At 36.4% G+C, this 19,630-nt stretch overlaps 1 protein-coding gene across 1 annotated transcript in view; it reads right to left on the bottom strand.

The window, feature by feature from the left end:
* Positions 1-11,465: 11,465 nt before the first annotated feature.
* The window catches only part of LPCAT2 (lysophosphatidylcholine acyltransferase 2), a 74,986-nt gene continuing 66,821 nt past the window's right edge, over positions 11,466-19,630 (bottom strand). Inside the window, exons 13-14 of the mRNA XM_037815732.1 lie at positions 16,722-16,857; positions 11,466-13,469 (exon numbers count right to left, since the gene is read on the bottom strand). Of these exons, the coding sequence (XP_037671660.1) occupies positions 13,285-13,469; positions 16,722-16,857 (321 nt within the window). The 3' untranslated portion in view covers positions 11,466-13,284. The remainder of the gene's footprint in view (positions 13,470-16,721; positions 16,858-19,630) is intronic.

Genomic DNA, 19,630 nt, shown 5'->3' with positions numbered 1-19,630 from the left:
TTGTTCTGATTGGGCAATTTCTATTGTTCTATCTTCCAGTTGAATGATTCTTCCCTCTGTTCTCTCTGTTCTTCCATTGAGTCCATTCACTAAGCTTTATATTTCAGTTATTGTATTTTTCAGTTATACAGTCTTCTTTATATATTCTATTTCTTTATGGGACTTTCTAATTCTTTTCTGGGAGGCTATTAAAACTTTTTTAAGTGTGTTCATAATTTCTCACTGAACGTTTTTATAATGGCTGTTCAAAAACTTTTTCATATAATTCTCACATTTCTGTCATCTCGGTGTTGGCATCTGTTGATTGTTTTAAATTCAGTTTAAGATCTTCCTGGGAATTGGTATAACACACACTTTTCTATTAAAAGTCTAAAATTTTGTGCATTATGTTATAGGACTCTGGTTCTTACTTAGATACTCTTTTTTTTTTTTTTTTTTACTTGGTGCCCTCTAACAGTGTTCAGGTAGGGAAGGGGGGTGCCACATCATTACTGCCAGGTGAAGGTGGAAGTCTAGAATCCTCACTTGTCCTTTGTTGGTGCACGTGTTGGGGGGGATGCAATTTTTACTGTGTTGTTTGGCTGGAATAGAGTGGTTATTTTCTAAAACTTGTATGTCTTGCTAGCTGCACCTTTCTTGGTTTCTTGGTTAGAGAGACCAGGCTTTCACTGAGGCTTAGTTTTGTATGCACAGGTTCATCTGCACTAGATGGATTGCTGACTTATTCAGCTCCAAGTCTGGGATAAGTTCAGCAAAAGGAAAACCCAGATTGCTCACCACTGTGCCATTCTTTAGTTCTTGAAGTTCCTAGTCAGTCTGCCTTCCTCTCATCACCTTTCAGAATATTGTTGTGTTTATTTTATATATAATGTAATTAGCAGGAGGAACAGGGAAATATATGTGTACTCAATCTTCTCAGAAGTAGTTTTCTAGAGGTTTTAAATCCGTAAAATTGATCATTCCCCCCCCCTTAATCTATTTCTCCTGAGGTTTATCTTTTTAAAAAAATCTTTTCAGAAAACCAATTTTAGGCTTTGTTGATGCTTCCTATTGTGTCTTTGGTTTTAATTTAATTGATTTCTGCTCTTTATTGCTCTCTTTTTCTACTTTATTTGAGTTTATTTGGATTTCTATGTCTCAATGTGGATGTTTAGCTTATTAATATTTATCATTTGTTTTAATTCAGATAATAAAATCTGTAAACTTCCCTCTAAGTATTGCTGTAACCACATCCCACATGTTTAATATTGTATATTTCCCATTATGATTTTTCTTTGCCACATGCATTATTTTGATATTTTTAAAATTAAAAATATATGGATTTTTCTATTATATATTTTTTATTCTAACTTGACTACATTTTGTTTAGAGTCTTGCTCTATGGTTATGTATATAATTATTTTCATAAATATACCGTGCATGCTTGAGAAGAATAAATATTCTTAGTTGTTTGATGCAAAATTCTATATACATCCATTAAACTCAAGCTTGCTAATTGATATATTCAAATAGTTTACAATCCTATTCATTTCTTGTGTTTGCTTTACCTGTTGATAAATGAGAGAAGTATGTTAAAAATCTCCCACTGTGATTATGGATTTTTCATTTTTTCTTATAATTTTTAACTTTTCTTTGTAGATCTTTGAGGTTATGTTATTTGGTGCCTATAAGTTTAAAATTATTATATCTTCCTTGTGAATTGTACTTTTTACCATATAATGACTCTCTTTATCTCTCTTAATGTTTTTGTATTAAATGTTATTTTATTTTAACATGGATGCAATAGGTTTCCCTTTGTGTAGTATTTTCAGGTTATATCATTTTATTCTTTGATATTAAACCTTTCTTACATATGTCGTAAACTGCATAGAGTTAGATTATTTAATTTTAACCATTTTGGTAATTTCTTTTAACTTGCATATTTAGTAAGTTTGTATTTATTTTAATGTTGATTTTGATTTATTTATATCATGTTATTTTTGTAATAGTGACTCTGCTTTTCCAATCTTTTTATTTTATGCTTTCTTGTTCACTTAATTTTTAATAAAATTCCATCCTTCCCACTTGCATTAATTTGAATATTTTACTCTCCATTCTTATTCTATTAATGATTCCCTTAAATTTTTAACACAGATGCTCAGTAGAAGTTGAAAGTAATCATCTCTCAAACCTACTCCTGGCTAATCCTTTAAATGTGATTTTATTCCTCTCCACTTCTATATCTCATGGTTGTCTAATATTTTAGTTACACTTTGTTAGCAACATCCAGACATTGCTGTAACCTCCTTCTCCACCACCTCCTCCTCATTATTATTTACAGTCAAATTTTTAATGATTTATCTACATGCTTATGAATTAATTTATTTACTATATATTCTTGAATTATGGTCCTTTCTTCTGGGTTCATTTTCCTATTTCTTGAAGTATATATTTCAGAAGTTTCTTGAGTAAAGTCTGATTATGACAAATTCTGCTTCTTTTTGTCTGAAATAGCTTTATTTAACTCTCAATGCTTAAAAATAAGTTTAGTTGGCTATGAAATTCTATAATGACAATTATTTATTCTCAGCACTTTGACAACTCTGAGTCAAATATGCGTTCCTTTGTAAGTAATATCTTTTCTTTCTGGCTACTTTAAAGACCTTTTTGTCTTTTGATCTCTGCAGTTTGCTATGTTTTTTTCTAGATGTAAATGTCATTTATAAACTTTATTTGGGGTTCATAATTTCCAAATTCAAGAATTTATATCTCTCAATACTGGAATATTGTCAGCTATTAGCTCTTCTCTCATTGCTTCTTCTCTCTCCTCCAATTCCAAGTGAATGCTTGCTAATTATTCTCATTCTAGTCTATTGTTTTACCTTCTTTTTCATATTTTTTTAAAAATTTGCCTTTATGTTCTTCTTTCTGAAAAGTGCCTTCAAGTCAAACTTCCATTCAGGGTGGGTCTTAATTCAAATCACTGGAGTTCTATAAAAGAGTTCACAGACAGACAGAGCTCAGAGCAGCTGAGAGTGACATTTTGGAGAGCAGCTGCAGCCAAGACAGACATTTTGGAGATGGTTATTGAAAGCAGATTTTTGCTGATGCTTAGGAGATACTAGCCCAGAGTTTGCTCCAGAAAGCTAAGAGAGGACAAATGCCCCAAGAGCAACATTTTAAAGAATGCACAGGAGCTGAGAGAGGAGCTGAAACACAACCTGGGATCAGCAGATGCCAGCCACATGCTTTCCCAGCTACAGAGATTTTCTAGATGCTATTGGCCTTCCTTCAGTGAAGGTATACTCATGTTGGTGCCTTAATTTGGACATTTTTATGGCCTTCAGATCGTAAATTTGTAACTAAATAAACCCCCTTTATAAAAGTCAATCCATTTCTGATATTTTGCATAATGACAGCATTAGCAAATCAGAACAGACTTTAAACCCACTACTGCAAATATATTCCAAACTTTAGAGGAATCCATGAGGAAACAAAAAGGAGTCTCATTAGCAAAATGGAACCTATTAAAAAGAACCAAATAAGAGTTTCTAGAAGCAAAAGTTGCAGTATCTGAAGTGAAAACTAACCACAGATTAGATACTTCAGAATAAATGATCAGTAAACTTGAAGAAACAGTAATAGAAACATCAAAACTGAAGCACATAGAGAAAAAACCAGAGTAAATAAAGTGAAGAAACTAAGTGACCTAGGGGACAATTCAAGAGATCTAATGTATGTGTAATTGGAGGAGAGAAGAGAGAAAGATTAGGAGTAGAAAAATCAATTGAAGAAATATTGACTTAACATTTCCAAAATTTGATGAAAATGCTATAGGTCTAAGATCTAAGAAATTAAATGAACCACAAGAAAGTCACACTATGGTAAATCATAATAAAATTTCTCAAAACTAGTAATAAAGAGAAAATATTAAAAGCTGCTTGATGATAAAAGACATTCTATACACGAGAACTATGAAAAGAAATACTGCTGACCTTATCAGAGACAATGAAAGGCAGAATACAAAGAAATATTTAAAATAATTTAAAAAAAGTTAACCTAGAAATCTATATCCAGCAAAAACATCCTTCAGAAATGAATGAAAGGTTGACATCATCAACATGGTGCCACGAACAGCTACTGAAAACTCCTCTCCAGAGATTCAGTGGAAAAAAGGACAATTCTGAATTGTTTCAAACTCTGGAGGAGGATATACATTGGAGAAGGGCCCTGCAGATGCCAAAATGAAGAAAGAGAAGAAATATCAGGTAGGAAATCTTCCATCCCAGACCAGCTGGTCCTCTCACCCCTCTCCTCACTCGGTTTCTGTTTGGGAAAGGCACAGAATCAGCAAATGGGAACCCTCCCACCAGAGGCACAGATTTTAAAATCTCTCACAGCAGTCAGACATACCCCCACTGTTTGAAGACCTGAGGGGAGAAAGGAGGACATTTCAAAGCCCAGGTCAGTGAGGGACAAAGAGACAGAGAAAACATGGACAGAGACTGCGTTTCCAGCCCTGGGTCTGAAAACCCTTCCCCCACCCTTGAGGGACGCAGCAGCCAGTAGCTGTTTCCTTGCCTTGGGGATGTCTGGAGTACTGGGTCATTGAGGGAGTCCTCTCCCACAGGTGTAGCCCCACATTTAGCCAGATTGTGGCTTGCAAAGTGAGGGCATAAGAATCTCTCAGTTTCAACTCACCTGTATGTATCCTGTGCTCTGAGGCAAAGCAGCCTCTGAGGATGATTAAGTTACTGAACAGTGCCATCTGCTGGACGGTCTGAAAAGTGCCTGGGAAACAGAGCACCACTGGAAGTCAGCAGATCTATATTACCACACACAGTGAACATTCTGGGGTGCCCAGTGCCTACCTACCATCCATGTGTCAGACCACGGTGGGTGCCTGATTTAGGGGGAAGACTGGGGGGCAGAGCCAAACTGACAATTAGCCAGTGAGAGGAACAAAGAAATAAAGAGAACAAAGGAAACCAAAAAGAAAACCCAAAGCAAAAGAGAGAAAACAACCTCCAGAATAAACTAATCAAGAAAATTAGATGCCTAGACAGCAAAAATCATGAGATTCACCAGGAAACATGAAGATATGGCCCAGTCAAAGGAACAAACTAACACCTCAACTGAGATTCAAGAGGTGAGACAACTAATTAAAGATGTTCAAGTGAATCTTGTAAATCAAATCAACGAGTTGAAAGAAGATGTGTGGAAAGAGATGAAGGATATAAAGAAGATACTGGGTGATCATAAGGAACAATTTGTAAGCTTGAAAAAACAAATGGCAAAACTTAATGGGAATGAAAGGCACAACAGAAGAGATGAAAAACACAGTGGAGACATAAGACAGTGGACTTGAAGAGGCAGAAGAAATGATTTCTGAACTAAAGAACATCTGAAATCCTGCACACAAAAGAACAGATAGGGAAAACAATCGAAAAATATGAGCAGGGGTTCAGGGAACTGAAGGACAACATGAAGCAGAAGGAGAAGAGAAGGGAAAGGGGGAAGAAAGAATAATAGAGGAAATAATCAATGAAAATTTCCCAACTTTTATGAAAGAAATAAAATTACAGATCCAAGAAGCACAGCATACCCCAAACAGAATTGATCCAAATAGACCTACTCCAAGACACTACTAATCAGATTGTCAAATGTCAAAGACAGAGAGAATTCTGAAAGCAGCAAGAGAAAAGCAATCCATCACATACAAGGGAAACTCAATAAGACTAAGTGTGGATTTCTCAGTAGAAACCATGGAGGCAAGAAGGCAGTGGTATGATATATTCAAGGTCCTGAAAGAGAAAAACTGCTGCGAATCCTGTATCTGGCAAAAATGTCCTTTAAAATGAGGGAGATTTTAAAATATTCAAAGATAAACAGACACTGAGAGAGTTCACAAACAGAAGACCTCCTCTACAAGAAATACTAAAGGGAGTGCTACAGACAGATAGGAAAAGACAGGAGAGAGGTTTGGAGAAGCGTTTAGAAATGAAGACACCAGTTGACAGAAAGAGGGTAAAGATTGGGCATTTGCTGCTGAAGGAGCACAGAATGTTCAACAGGATTGATTGTGTGGATCTAGAAATGGATGGCGCAATACTGGGCGAAGGTAACACAATATTGTAAGTACAGTGAATAAAGATGACTGTGACTGTGGTTGAAACAGGAAGGTTGGGGGCATATAGGACACCAGAAGGAAAGATAGAAGATAAATACTAGGATGGTATAACTTACTGAAACCTAGAGTGGTCAATGATTGTGATTAAATGTAGAAACATACCAATGTTTTTGCATAAGCAAGAACAAATGAATGTCAACTTTGTGAGGTGTTGAAGATGGGGGAAAAATACAATCAATGCAAACTGGAGTCTGTGGTTAAGAGTAACATTGTAATATGTCTCCATGAATTGTAACAAAGGCAAGATACCAAAGCTAAATGTCTGTAGGAGGGGGATATAAGAGAGGGGTATGGGATTCTTGGCATTGGTGGTGTTATTTTTTTATTGTATTTTATTTTAATTTTATTTTTTCTTTTGTTGCTTTTTAGTTGTCATTTTTTTCTTTCCTTATTTTTCCCCCGTTTTCTCCTCTCCCTCTTTCTTTGTGGAAGAAATGGAATATCCTCATGTAGATGGTGGTGGTGAATGCATAACCATGTGATTGGACTGGGAACCTTTGATTCTTTACTTAGGAGGGAATGTGTGGTGTGTGAATAAAATTGTTTAAAAAGAAACAGAAATACAAGTGCTGGAGAAAATGGGGCAAAAGGGAGGTAACTGGTCACCGTTGGTGGGGAAGTAGAATGATGCAGGCCATGTGGAGGGCAGTGTGGTGGTTCCATAGGAAGCTAAGAATAAGGTTGCCATATGATCCTGCAAGCCCGTTATTGGGTATATACTTGGAAGAACTGAAAAGAGGAAAACCAATGGACATTTGCACAGTGGACTTTATGGTGGCAGTATTCACAATTCGCAGTGGGTGGAGGTGGTCTAAGGGTACATTGTTTGATGAACAGAATGGCGAACTGTGGTGTATACATACAAGAAGGAATGAAGTTGTGAGGTATGCAACTAGGTGAATGGACATTGAGAGCAGTATTTTGAGTGAAATGAAAAAACAAACATTATAATGCCTCTCTAATATGGACTAAGTATAATGTGCAAATTCTGAAAATCGAATCTGAGACCACAGGTTATCAGATTGTGGTGATGGTTGCACAGTCTTGTGACTATGCTAAAAAACAGTTGAACTGTACAACTGTACACTTTGAATGGGTGAATTGTATGGTATATTAGTTATATTTCAGTGAAGATGTTCTAAAAAAATGCCTGGATGAAGAGGAGAAAGCCATATGACAATGGGAAAGAGGGTTCTAGCTAGTGGGAATAGCAGGACAAAAATCCCTGAGGCAGGAGACTGAGCTGGTTGGTTGGGATCTAGACTGAAGGTAGGAGCCAGACAAGGTAGGGCCGTGCAGGCCATGTTGAAAATTTTGGATTTTATCTGAACTGCTGGATAGCTGCATTAGTCAGCGTTCTTTAGGGAAACAGAACTGACAGGATATATATACACATATATTATGATATTTTTTATAGAAATTGGCTCACACATTTGTGGGGATGGGCAAGTCCAAATTCCACAGGGATTTTCAAGCTGGGAACTCGTGAAGGTTTTCAATGAGTTCCCCAGGAGAAGCTGGCTGGCTGATGTAGAGATGGAAATTCTTCCTTCTGCCCGCTGAAATAATCATTTCTTCTTTTAAAGCCTTCAACTGGTTAGATGAGGCTTCTCTCATTGTTGAAGGCAATCTCTTCTGTGGTTGTAGATGTAATCAGCCATAGATGCAATCAATTTACTGATGATTTAAATCCACAAAATATCCTCACAGTAACTATCAGACCAGTGCTTGCTTGACCAGACAACTGGGCACCATAACCTGGCCAAGTTGGCTGTGCTGGTTTGTATCTGTTACATACCCCAGAAAAGCCTATCTTGTGGGGGCAGCCCTACTATGGGTTGTTTGATTAGGTTGCTTCCATGGAGATGTGACCCCTCCCATCAAGATGGATCATAATACCCTTGCTGGAGTCCTCTATGAAAGGATAAAAGGAAGAGACATTTTGGAGAGAGCTCAGAGAAGCTAAAAGAGAAAGAAAATGCCCCAGGAAAAGCAAGAAGGACCCACAGAAACTGACAGAGCCATTCTGAAACCAGAACCCAGGAGAAGGACCAGCAGGCATCATCATGTGCCTTCCCATGTGACAAAAGAACCCCCCCCCCCCACACCGGATGCCATTGGCTTTTCCTCAGAGAAGGTATCTGTCTCTTGATGCCTTAATTTGGACATTTTCATGGTCTTAGAACTGTAAATTTGTAATCCAATAAATCCCCACTGAAAAAGCCAACCCATTTCTTGTATATTGCATTCTGGCAGCTTTAGCAAGCTGAAACATTGACACATGAACTTAACCATCTCAGTAGCCTTTGAAACATTTTAAGCAGAGCAATGATATCTTTTTATGCTTTGAAAAGATCGCTATGTCTTTTGTATAGCAAGAGAATTTATAGGATGGCAAGAGTACACACGGAGAACAGTAAAGATTGTTTCAAAACAGAAAGGTCCTAGATATTTCAATTTTGACATATGTTTTAAATCACCTCCTCTCCACTGGTGAAAGTGAGGGATTTCGGCTCTAGGGTTATGGGGATGGCTGAACGCACAACATCTGACACTAGATAGATGAGACTGACAGCAGTTTATTCAAATATGCTCACAGCCAGGGGGGAGGAGGACACCACACACCATGCAGGGCCACAGGGGGTTGCGCTCGGGAGCAGAACAAATGACTAGGGGTTGTGGGAGGCAGTGTCTAGAGGGTGGGATGCCCCCTGGTTCCCACAGTAGGATGTAATTGCCTTGTTTGACTAGTTCTGCAGGCTGGCAGGGATTAGCAGGAACTGCATCTGGAGTGTTTGACGAGGGTTGTTTGGCCAAGTGGACCATATTCATGGAAGCAGAGTGGGGAGGGGAACTTGTAGCTAGGCCAATCAAGGCCCTCCTGGTTTCCCCCAGATGGCAAGACAGGACATAATACTGGACCTTAATTTTAGGCTTTACACCACAACTTAGTCCTCAGTTTCCCCAAACTCTACTTTATCATTTACTTTATTCTGAGAGCAGAGCTAAGACTGAAAAGGCCAGCACAGAAGAGAAGCTAATAAGAAGTAGAGAATTCATGCTTGATCATTCCCCACAAAGGAAAAATATTATTGTAACATCCTAAATTTCACCTAGCCTTTGGTTTACAGTACTTGGATTATTCATGGAGGAAGGTTTCAGGATTCTCAGCTGACCTCTCTTGGACCACAGAGGAGGGCTGGGATGTTACCCTTGCTGGACAGTGGTTCACCAATCTTTTCCCTACTGTTCTCAACCACTGCTCAGAACCATTCTGAACCACTGCTGTTTCTCCTCTATTTAAGAACTAAGTTAAAATATGATATCTAGAACCCATAAGTAGGAAAACATGGCATTTGCTAAATCTATAAATTCTATAAATCAGGCAGCTGCGTGGCATCAAATAAATGATTAAAAGTATGGACTTTGGAACCAAACTGGACTTAACTGCAAGCTCTGTCAATTAATGAGTGATTTAGCACTAGTGTTTTAAATTTTGATGGCCTTCAGTTTCCTGGTCAATAATTTAGAACAACCATATCTATGTGTCATTGAATGTTTAAATGAGTTGATGCCTGCAAACCACTTAGCACATGCCTGTTACATAGTAAGCACTCCAAATTGATAGCTATTATTATTGTTGCTGTTTATTGTAATAATATTTTTTACTTCTACAAAGGGAAAATAAATATTTCTAAAAATATGAAGTCTATTTACCTTTCAAAGTCATGAGTATGTTAAGTACTACATGAAAAGTTAAAATTACTATACTGTATGTAATCCTGGATAATAATATCAAATTTTTATGGTAATAAAATTACAGTTTAAAGACAAATTTAGTAGTTATAAAATTTTTATTGGATTTTTTATTTTGGAATTCAGAACATATAAATAAGTCCTCAGCAAACTATTCCTAATTATGAACATAATGTTATGGAGTATTGTGTTGGATATTTATAATAGTCCCAAAATGAAAATCAAACTCACATGATCAACCTTAAAAGGATGATTATACATATTATCTTATAGCTATCTGAAGGACTATTAAGTACACTTTCAAAAACAGACATTACAAATAATTTTAATAACACAGGAAAATGTTTTCCTGTAAGTGAAAAAATAGGATATAAAATAATATATACATTGTCATATATTGTCAAGCATGTAAGAATAATTTAACCTAGAAACAAGAGTTAAATTAAATGAGGTAAAAAGGACAAAAGCTCTTCAAGTTATTACCTTATGTACCAAAGATTGTGATATGCATACTGGATATAGATCAAGAATTCTGACAACCCTTCAATTCTGCTAAGCCCTAAAAACAGGATTTAATACTCTCATGCAATAATTTAACAAAAAATTAAAAAAAGGTTATTCAAGTGACCAGAAAACAAAAATAACAAGATTGTAAATACATCTGCTTTCCTAGTGAATGGTTTCTTCCTAGTATCTTTTTATCCCCTTTAATGTCTGCTATATATATATAAATACAACAAATACACAAGGGCTTTTGTGGTGGAGAACCAGTCTATTCCAATCACTCTCTTTTGAGTGTCAATTGTTAAGAGTCTGAAGGGGAGACTTCCTGAGTTTGGGAATCACGTAGCTTTGCTGCCATGCCTCATGCAAGAGCGGACCATATGTCTTTTAAAAGGGAGGCAGTCTCCTTTAAATATCCATTATAGTTACCACTAGTGGCTACCACACTCAGCCTTCCAAAACTCTAAAAGCAGTGGCAGAGGACGATTAAATATACTTAACACCAATGACAGGCTATGAGCTTTCAGTATGCCTTTATCCTTCAATAGAACTGCTTTGATTGAAATTTTGATGGTTTATAGGCCTTGGGATCTAGTATTTCTCATTTCAAAAAGTAAGCTATTTTTTCCATATTATTATATAAAACCACAGTGCATTCAACTGATTTAATAAAATCAAATTCCTTATTTTAAATCCTAAGAGTAGAAAAACGTGTTTGGAAGGAATCTTTGTTGGGATGGCATAAAAGCAGAGGTCTGCTCAGTAGTAATATTGATAACTATGATTTGTATTATTAACTACAACCCAACCAGTTAAAAATCAACTTCTTTAAGAATAATAACTATTGAAACTTTGAATAAAATTTGAGTTTTTCATTTAAGTAAAATCATTTCTGACATTTCATAAAGCTTAAATGCAAACAAAAATGATTAATCACATTCACACACATGCACACTTATATTCAAACCGCAATATTAAAAAGGTATATTATGTTTGAGACAAAATGGCAAAACCAGAATTTTTTAAAGACCAAGAATGATTTTATGTGGCAAGTTTGTTTATTCAGTATCATAATAATAAAATAGGAATATTACAGTGACAGACGATTAGCAGAATCAAGGAGTGTAAGATATTATTTTAAGACAGGAAAACAATGGGATCACTTGCAATAGCCTTATAGGAAGCCTTTAATTTACAATGCCATGCTTTCATGATTAATGGGATTAATATGAGGATTTTCTGCGATAAACAATCATGGTACCTGAGTATCATATACATTTAATCACATATGACAGACACTATTATAAAGATGTACTGTTCTGATTAAACAATTATTTTCAGCTCTTTCAATGCCTTGTCTAAATAGAATAAGACAGATAAAAAGCAAACAACTATATATACTTAAGGATGCAAGTTTTTGATATTCAATTTTCCAAATACATATCTGCCAGTAATATTAGAATACTAATTGCTTAGTATGACAAAGCGCTTGAAATCATGACTCTAGATTAAATATAAACTCTGATACCTCTTGTGACACTTCAATGAAGATTGTCTCCACTTCAAAAGTGGATTTAAAAAACTAGACTGGGGTGAATCTTCAACACATGCAGAAACAGCCAAAACAAAGAGTTTGATTTCAAGGACTGAGTTCAGAATATGAAGCAACTACTGTTCTATATTATATTAATAAATTGGTTCTTTGTTCAAAATCAAACATAAATAATGAATAATATTAACTGTATGCATTCATGAGAACTAATAAAAATGGGACTTGAGTGGCATTATTGCTTACCCTAAAGGAAAAATGTCACTGTTAGAGTCCTGCTTGGGGCTCAAATTGTGGTTTTTCATCAGTAAAGTAGGTTTGTGGATTCCCTAGTTTTTGGTGACTCTTTGGAATCTTTTGTATTTTCCAAGTTGATATTTCAGACAAGCTCTAAAATTTGAGGGGGGACTAAACAAAAATAAAACTATTTGGATGGTAAAATATATTAATTTTAATATCATATAAATAGAGCAAATCTGTTTCATTTATCGGGCAAGAACTACATTCTGAACTATCCAATTCAAATTAAATTTAACTCTATGACAAACAATTCATTATTCTCATTATGCAATCAATGTTACTGTCAATAAAGCAATTCCCACTAAGACTTTGGTCACAGCATCTGTCTTTACAACAAAGTTCTAAGCCTGAAGATCATGCAGAAGAATATTACTTCCTCGGCAGGTAGTTAAGAAAATCTGTTATACAGATGCATACTAAGGAGAACGAGTTCTCAAGGAGTCTCATCTAATTAATGGAGTTCTCCATTCCAACCACTGATATTCAGTGACCCAAGAAACTGAAATGCAAATGGAATAAATGAATCTGTGAAATTAAAAGTACAAAACTCTTCTATGCTCCTCTGACACTTCTTTCTAATTTCCAGGTGGGAAGGGATTAGAAATTACAGAAAATTTCTTTTTTTTTTTATGTAGAGGAAGGTAGATTACAAATTTAAAATTTTTACACTTTTAAAACTCTACAGTATGATTAACACTTACCCGTCAATAAGTAAGACCATTACATTCATTAGGATATGAAAATAAAAATGGAAAATCCATAAAAACATGATATTTTCCACCAGTATATCAATCAACAAAGCACAAAAAACACAAAAAAGGAATATTATTTAATATATGCATGTGAATAAAAGCAATTTTAATAAGAAAATCTATCAGTTTTATTAAAAAGTTTTCCAACTTCAACTTCATCCTTACTCAACAAGAATATTTAAAATACTATCAATAAATGCCTTTACAATTTCAAGTGAAATCTGCTGCGTTTTCCTCATTAGGAATATTCACTTTCAGTCATCTTTTTTGTCTGAAGAGCTCTCTTCATGATTCTCAGGACTGACTTTATTACTTGCGACTGAGGGAGCTGCCCGAACTTCTTTTGGTAATGAAAACACATGGCACGTCTGGAGGTCTAAGTATGTTGTAAATATCTTAGCATATTCAGGATGCTTTAGGGCAAAACTTTTAAATTCCTCTAAAAGAGGAGAAAAAAAAAACAAAATCCAATAAATTGGGGCGGATCTTCTTTTGGCATGATGCAGATTAACACATGACTTTAATAACACAATTATTGCAAAATTCTGTTACTCAACTCTCAAACACTGCTGGTGGGAATACAAATTGTCCAAGCTCTTTGGAAGATAGTTTTTCCATTTTCTCGTCATGTTGAAGATACGCTTACTTTATGACCCATTAATTTTCTAGCTAGAATATAACCTAGAGAAAAGTGTGTATTGAGCTCTAGGAGACATATATAAGATTGTTTATAGTAGAATTATTCATAATAGGTAAAAAATGGAAGCAACTCAGATGTTTATCAAATAGTAGAAATGGATGAATATATTGTGGAACATTCATGGAACACAATGCTATAAAACAATGAAAATGAATGAACAGCTTCTTTGAAACAATGTGGATGAATCTTAGAGCCATAATGTTGAATGAAGAAAGCTGGACACAAAAGAGCACCTATTGTAGGATTCCATTTATATAAAGTTCAAAATCCTAGGCAAAACTAAAATAGAGTATTAAAGATGCATACTCCCAAGGTAAAACTCTAAAAAGTAAGGCAGAGATTCCCAGTCAGGACAGCGCTCTCTGTCTTTAAGGGAGAGGAAGAGGTTGTGGTTGGGAGGTTTACATGATGGTTTAGGAGTTCTAGACGTGACTGGTAGCTTCACAGGTGTTCACTTTATAAAACTTCATTATACTCTACATTTCTGATTTATTCAGTTTTCTGAATTTTTGTTACTTTTCACAATAAAAACGGTTAAAAAAATTCTATGCAGGACTATTTCTGGCTTTTTAAACTAACACTCAGCTCTGGTATTAAAAAATGCAGTCTTGAAAAGCTAAGCCTTGATTTAGATCAATAATGGGTAGCAGAGTATATAATATGTAATAGTCATATCACAAGAGCTTAGTAGAGGACCTCTTTATCTCAAGAGTTTTCGAGTTAGGAACAGAGGTAGAAATATAGAATATTTCTATATTACTAAGATAACTAACAGGGATTAAACCTCAAGCCTCCAATAACCTACAGTTTCTGAAAAATAGTGGAGCCCTTAATTCTGAAATTTCTCTATTTTTTTTTCTGATTGGGTACAGAAAACTCTATTGAGTTTTTAGAGCAAAGAAAACCTTGTCTTTGAATCAGCTTGCTATTTGACTGTAAAATAAAAGGACTTTAACTCAATGTCCTTTTTTCTACCTATTTGTTTTTTTAAAAATCCTCTGATATCTGAGAGTCTGCTTCATTCTTGTGGTACATTAGACTATTTAATAATTCCTGAAGATAAACATAGGTTTTAGTGATGAATAAGTCACCAGATTGAGCCTAAATCATTCTTTACAATTTCAACATTATTTTGCATTAATAGACCATTTTATACTTTCAATTCAGGTGAGTTATTGTTTCTTCTTAACATCCAAAATAAGGTTCACCTACACAAGTCTATTTCACTTATACGGAACGCAGAAGATATAAGTAACTTCTAAAGTAAGTCAGCATGTGAATTGACCTACAAAAACTGAGTTTAATTTTAAGCCTTGTCCTCTGTTTAAAAAACCAAAGACTCTGTCCTCTGCTGGATGTCACTAGTATTAACAACTAACAAATTTCTAGAAGTTTCCTGTGAACTGGCTATAAGTGGAATTTGGGCATTAATTTAGCTAAAGAGCAAAAACAATTTAATCACATTTATATTATTTAAGTGGCTACATTCATGACACCTGTCAATATCTATTTTTTTAAATAAAATCCACACTTAAATACCTCAAACATTCCTCCCAACTGTGCCAAATGTGGATTTGCATAATACTGGGGAAAGGGAGATATTCTGTGTATTCTGAAAAGAAAAAGGCTGAATTCCAAGAAACAAGCTGATTTCTCTTAAAAAGTATTACATTTGATAACTATCTACAAATCATTTGTAGTCTTAGCTTCCATTGAAAAAGTTCTTCAAAATACATATTTTTTTTAATTTGGAAGTTTGGAGCAATAGAGTGTGGCTTATGAAAGGAAAACGGTCAGAGAAAGAATTAGTACTCATAGGGCTTATAACTCATATATTTTGTCTCAGTGTATATCTCCCCACTTTATACTTTCTCATTTTTAAAAACTGAACTCAGTAGAGTTAAGTGCCCTAGGCACCTAATTACCTAAAATAAAATAGTACAGGGTAAAATGATAGTAATTAAAAACAGAGAGTAAAGGAAGCATGTGATCCAATTTTCCTCCCATGAAAGTTAAGAAGCTGAAACTCTTTGAACACCATAAGGAAAACACCATTCAATATTAGTCCCCTTCCAGCCAGAGGGAAGAGATGGGAAATAAGTCACCCTGACATCTGTGACCACATGAAAGCTAAGGCAGGAAAACAATCAGAGGTCTCTCCTTTGAGGGGTGTTTCTCAATAAATGACTGCATGTGACATATACGGAATCTAATCTAAAAAATCCTTCAGCCAAATGGGACATGTTTTGATGTGTGGATTAGAGCCACCAGGAGAAAGGGCAGTCACTGATGGATGGACCTGCCAGTTTGCCAAAGTGTCTTCTTCCATAACAGTGCCTACTTCTCTGGAGCTGCTACCAGGATGACAGGAGATAATGAAAGCTCCTACAAGCTGGTAACAGTAAACGCTCAGTTAATGTTTTAGCTACTATATTATTGTTGATTCCTCTGTCTATATCTGTCTACTGGAATTACAACCCAGGTTGGTTAACTTTCGCAGTTTGGCCTGGCCACACTGACAGCAGAAAAGAAAAGCCTCCCAAGGAAGGCAGCATATGAGAGATACGAGAGGCAGTAAAGGGCAGAGGTCAGTGATGCAGGCTCTACAGCCAGACAGCCTTGGGTTTCGAATCCTGGCACTGTCATTCTCTAAGTGGGTGATCTTAGGTAAGTGACTTAACTCTTTGTATCTCAATTAAATGAGAACAATTAAGAGTACTAATTAAATAAGCTTGCTATAAGGAGTGCGTATGTTTAGAAAAGCACTTAGCACTCTCAATAATTAATTACTACTCAATAATTAATAATTAATTACTACTACTACTACTATTATTACACTACTATCATCATTTTATGATCATTATCATTGTTACTATTATTTCTATTATTAATAAAATTAGTTTAGGGAAATGATAGTCTTGCGTGTGGATCAATTCATAGTCTGGATGCTCTCCTTGTAATCTGAATTAGGAGGCCAAATTGCCTACTCACCATAGGAAACAGAATCTCCTTGGCTTATCTCCTTGAAGAGACCAGAAACGTTAAGGTCAGGTACTCCAAGAGAAGCCTGCAGAATGGTAGAAAACTCTTCCTCTGTTATGTAGCCATCCTCATCAACATCAAAGAGCTGAAAGAAAAAGAAAATGAAACATAGGAATTAGTTCCCTCAGAGCAACAGTGGTATGGAATAATCCTGGAAAATAAACTCTTTAATAATTAAACACTTATCGTGACAGGGGCCAGGGATACATATACGAAGAAAGCATCGTCCCTGCTGCCCTCACAGCACTTACAATCTAATGGTGGAGAGAGACAGACTCAAAATAGGGGCTATAACAACAGTAAGTACAAGGGACATGGGAGCCCTGTGGAGAGCACCATGAATCCTCTCCCAGAGGGGTCAGGGAAGGTTTTAAAGATGAGGTGAGATCTGAGTTGGGTCTCAGAACATGGACTAGTAGGTGACTGCCTGAGACTCCAGACAGGACACTAAAGGACAAGCAGATATCAGATCATGATGATTATATAATGCCACACCTAATTCTCTAGGTGAGGGGAGGGGATGTGGTGTGATCACATGCCAATTGAGGGAGTTCTCTTTGGTACAATGTGGAAGATGTATTGGAGGCAGGAGAATGGGTTGTTGGTAAGACTAGATGCAAGAAAACCATGTAAGAGTCTCAGGCAAAGAAGCAGGAAGGAAGGCACAGAATTTACAAGAGAGCAAAGACAGGTCTTGCATATCAATTAGATGTCTGTAGTGACAGAAAAGGAGCCAAAGATGGCTGAAATTTTCTAGCTTGGGCAACTGGGTGGAAGTGAGTTACCTTAACCAAGAGAAGAACAGTAAGAAGAACAAGTGTCAAGCAGAGATCAAGAGTTGGACCTAAATAGGTGGGAATTTGAGTTAAAGGTGCCAGGAGGAAGCAGGAGATTCAGAATAGCAGCTCAGGAGAATGATGAGACTTGAGATAGGAACTCAGGCAAGAACTGAAACTGTGGGTGCATTTGAGTTTATCCGTGAGAATGTACAAGGTAAGACCGAGCCCTGGAAACAGCAACAACCGTATATACAAGGAAGAGGGACTAGCAATGAGTTCCTACCAGAAGCAGTCAGAGAGACAGGAAAACCAGGTAGAACGGCATGCATCTTAGAAGCTAAGGGAAGGCTTTCAGGAAAGAGGAAGAGACTCAGACAGTGGTAACAGCCAACAGAGTAAACTGCCATGGAACATCCAAACAAGAAGCAAAAAGCTTTGCAGGATTTGGTAATTAGGAAGTCTTGATGACTTCAGTAAATACAATTTTAGGGAACTGGAAGCCAGATGGAAATGGGATTAAGGAATAAATATAGGTGAAAGGTGGAGGGAACAAGTACAAATTTTTCTTTCAAAAGAATAAAAAAATAAAGGAATAAAGGATGGAATAAAGAGAAGGAGGTGAATGAGGTGTCGCCAGATGTACAAAAGGAGGTTGTATTTAGGAAGGAAGAAAATGGATGTATTTCTAGGTGGAGAGGAAAAAGGCAGCAGGGTGGGATAGGGTGAAAGTCAAGCAGCAAAACAGGGATAACTATTGGATAGTTAATATCCCATATTCAAAATTGCCTCCAAGGTATTAAGAGTATATGATATAAGCACTTATATTTTGCAGGCACTGGTCAAAAGTGTTCTTTATATGTATTAATTCATTTAAGTCTCATGATAGTCGTAAGACTAAGGGAGGTGCCATTATTAGGCCTATCTCACAGATAAGAAAGCTGAGGCACAAGGAAGCTAGGTAAATTTGCCCAGATTAAGCAACTAGTAAGTAGGAGAGTGGGCATCCAAATACAGCCAGATAATATCCAGAGTTCCTGCTAAGGCATCAACTTGTGATCAAACACATACTCAAAAAGAGAGAAAAACATGCATTAGATTAAATGTGATAATCACAAAAAGAACAAGCAAATACTGAATAGTGCTTTAATTGTCAATGAGGGTTGGAGGAAATATGTAACTTAAAGTGTGCTATGCTGCCTCCAGCTGAGAAAGCACCTGGCTTTTAGTCCATTTCTCACCACTTGGTCCCTAATTGGGGGATAAGATAGTTGGAAAGTGAAAAAACGAGTTAGCAATCATTTTCACAACCTGTAGTCCCAAGGATTTTTAGGGGCCTTGAACTTCAAACAATAACTGCCAGGATTCAGTTCTTTCCTCTTCCTCACAGGCTCTAAGTTTTCTTCAAAGGTATATTACAGCTTTGCCTTCCATCTCTAAGCAGTTCTCACCAACTCATCTTAACAATCTAAATTCTTGCCACATTTGGAGCTTTGGGCATTCTTACCTGTGTAAGTTCCCTACATAGGTCCATACTGGGGACTTCTACTTTCCTGGATCTGTACCTTGCCACAACTACTCCAGATCACTCCCTTACTAACCACCCTCAACTTCCCTCATGAGACCCCCACCCCCACCCCAAGTCTCCCTGCTGTAAAGTTCCCAGAACTAAGGTTAAACCCCATGATCTGGGCTCTGGTAGAAAGTTTAACAGACTAGTTTCCTTTGGGGGAATAATATCTCTCCATTGCATAAAATACTGTGTGATTCCTAATCAAAACATCCTGTCTTTCCCAACAGGCACATGGTCCAAGACAATTTGGACCTTCCCTGGAAATTTAATTTCAGAGTTGTGATTTGCTTATTCCAACTGCATGGTCTAAAGGAGGGAGTAAAGCAGTCCCCACAGCCGGGTGCTCTGGAGCTGCCTGTTTTGGAGCCTTCCCTTGCGCCTACTTCCCAGTCATACACTCATTCCTTTTTGGCACCAGTCAGCTAGTCTTATTGCTTGCAACTGAAGATTTCTATTATTCTACCTCTAAATGTCACTGCAAAGATGAAATGAGATAAAAGGGTTTCTGT

Source organism: Choloepus didactylus, chromosome 22 (assembly GCF_015220235.1).
Source record: "Choloepus didactylus isolate mChoDid1 chromosome 22, mChoDid1.pri, whole genome shotgun sequence".
NCBI classification, from domain to species: domain Eukaryota; kingdom Metazoa; phylum Chordata; class Mammalia; order Pilosa; family Megalonychidae; genus Choloepus; species Choloepus didactylus.
This window is presented reverse-complemented; position numbering and strand designations above follow the sequence as displayed.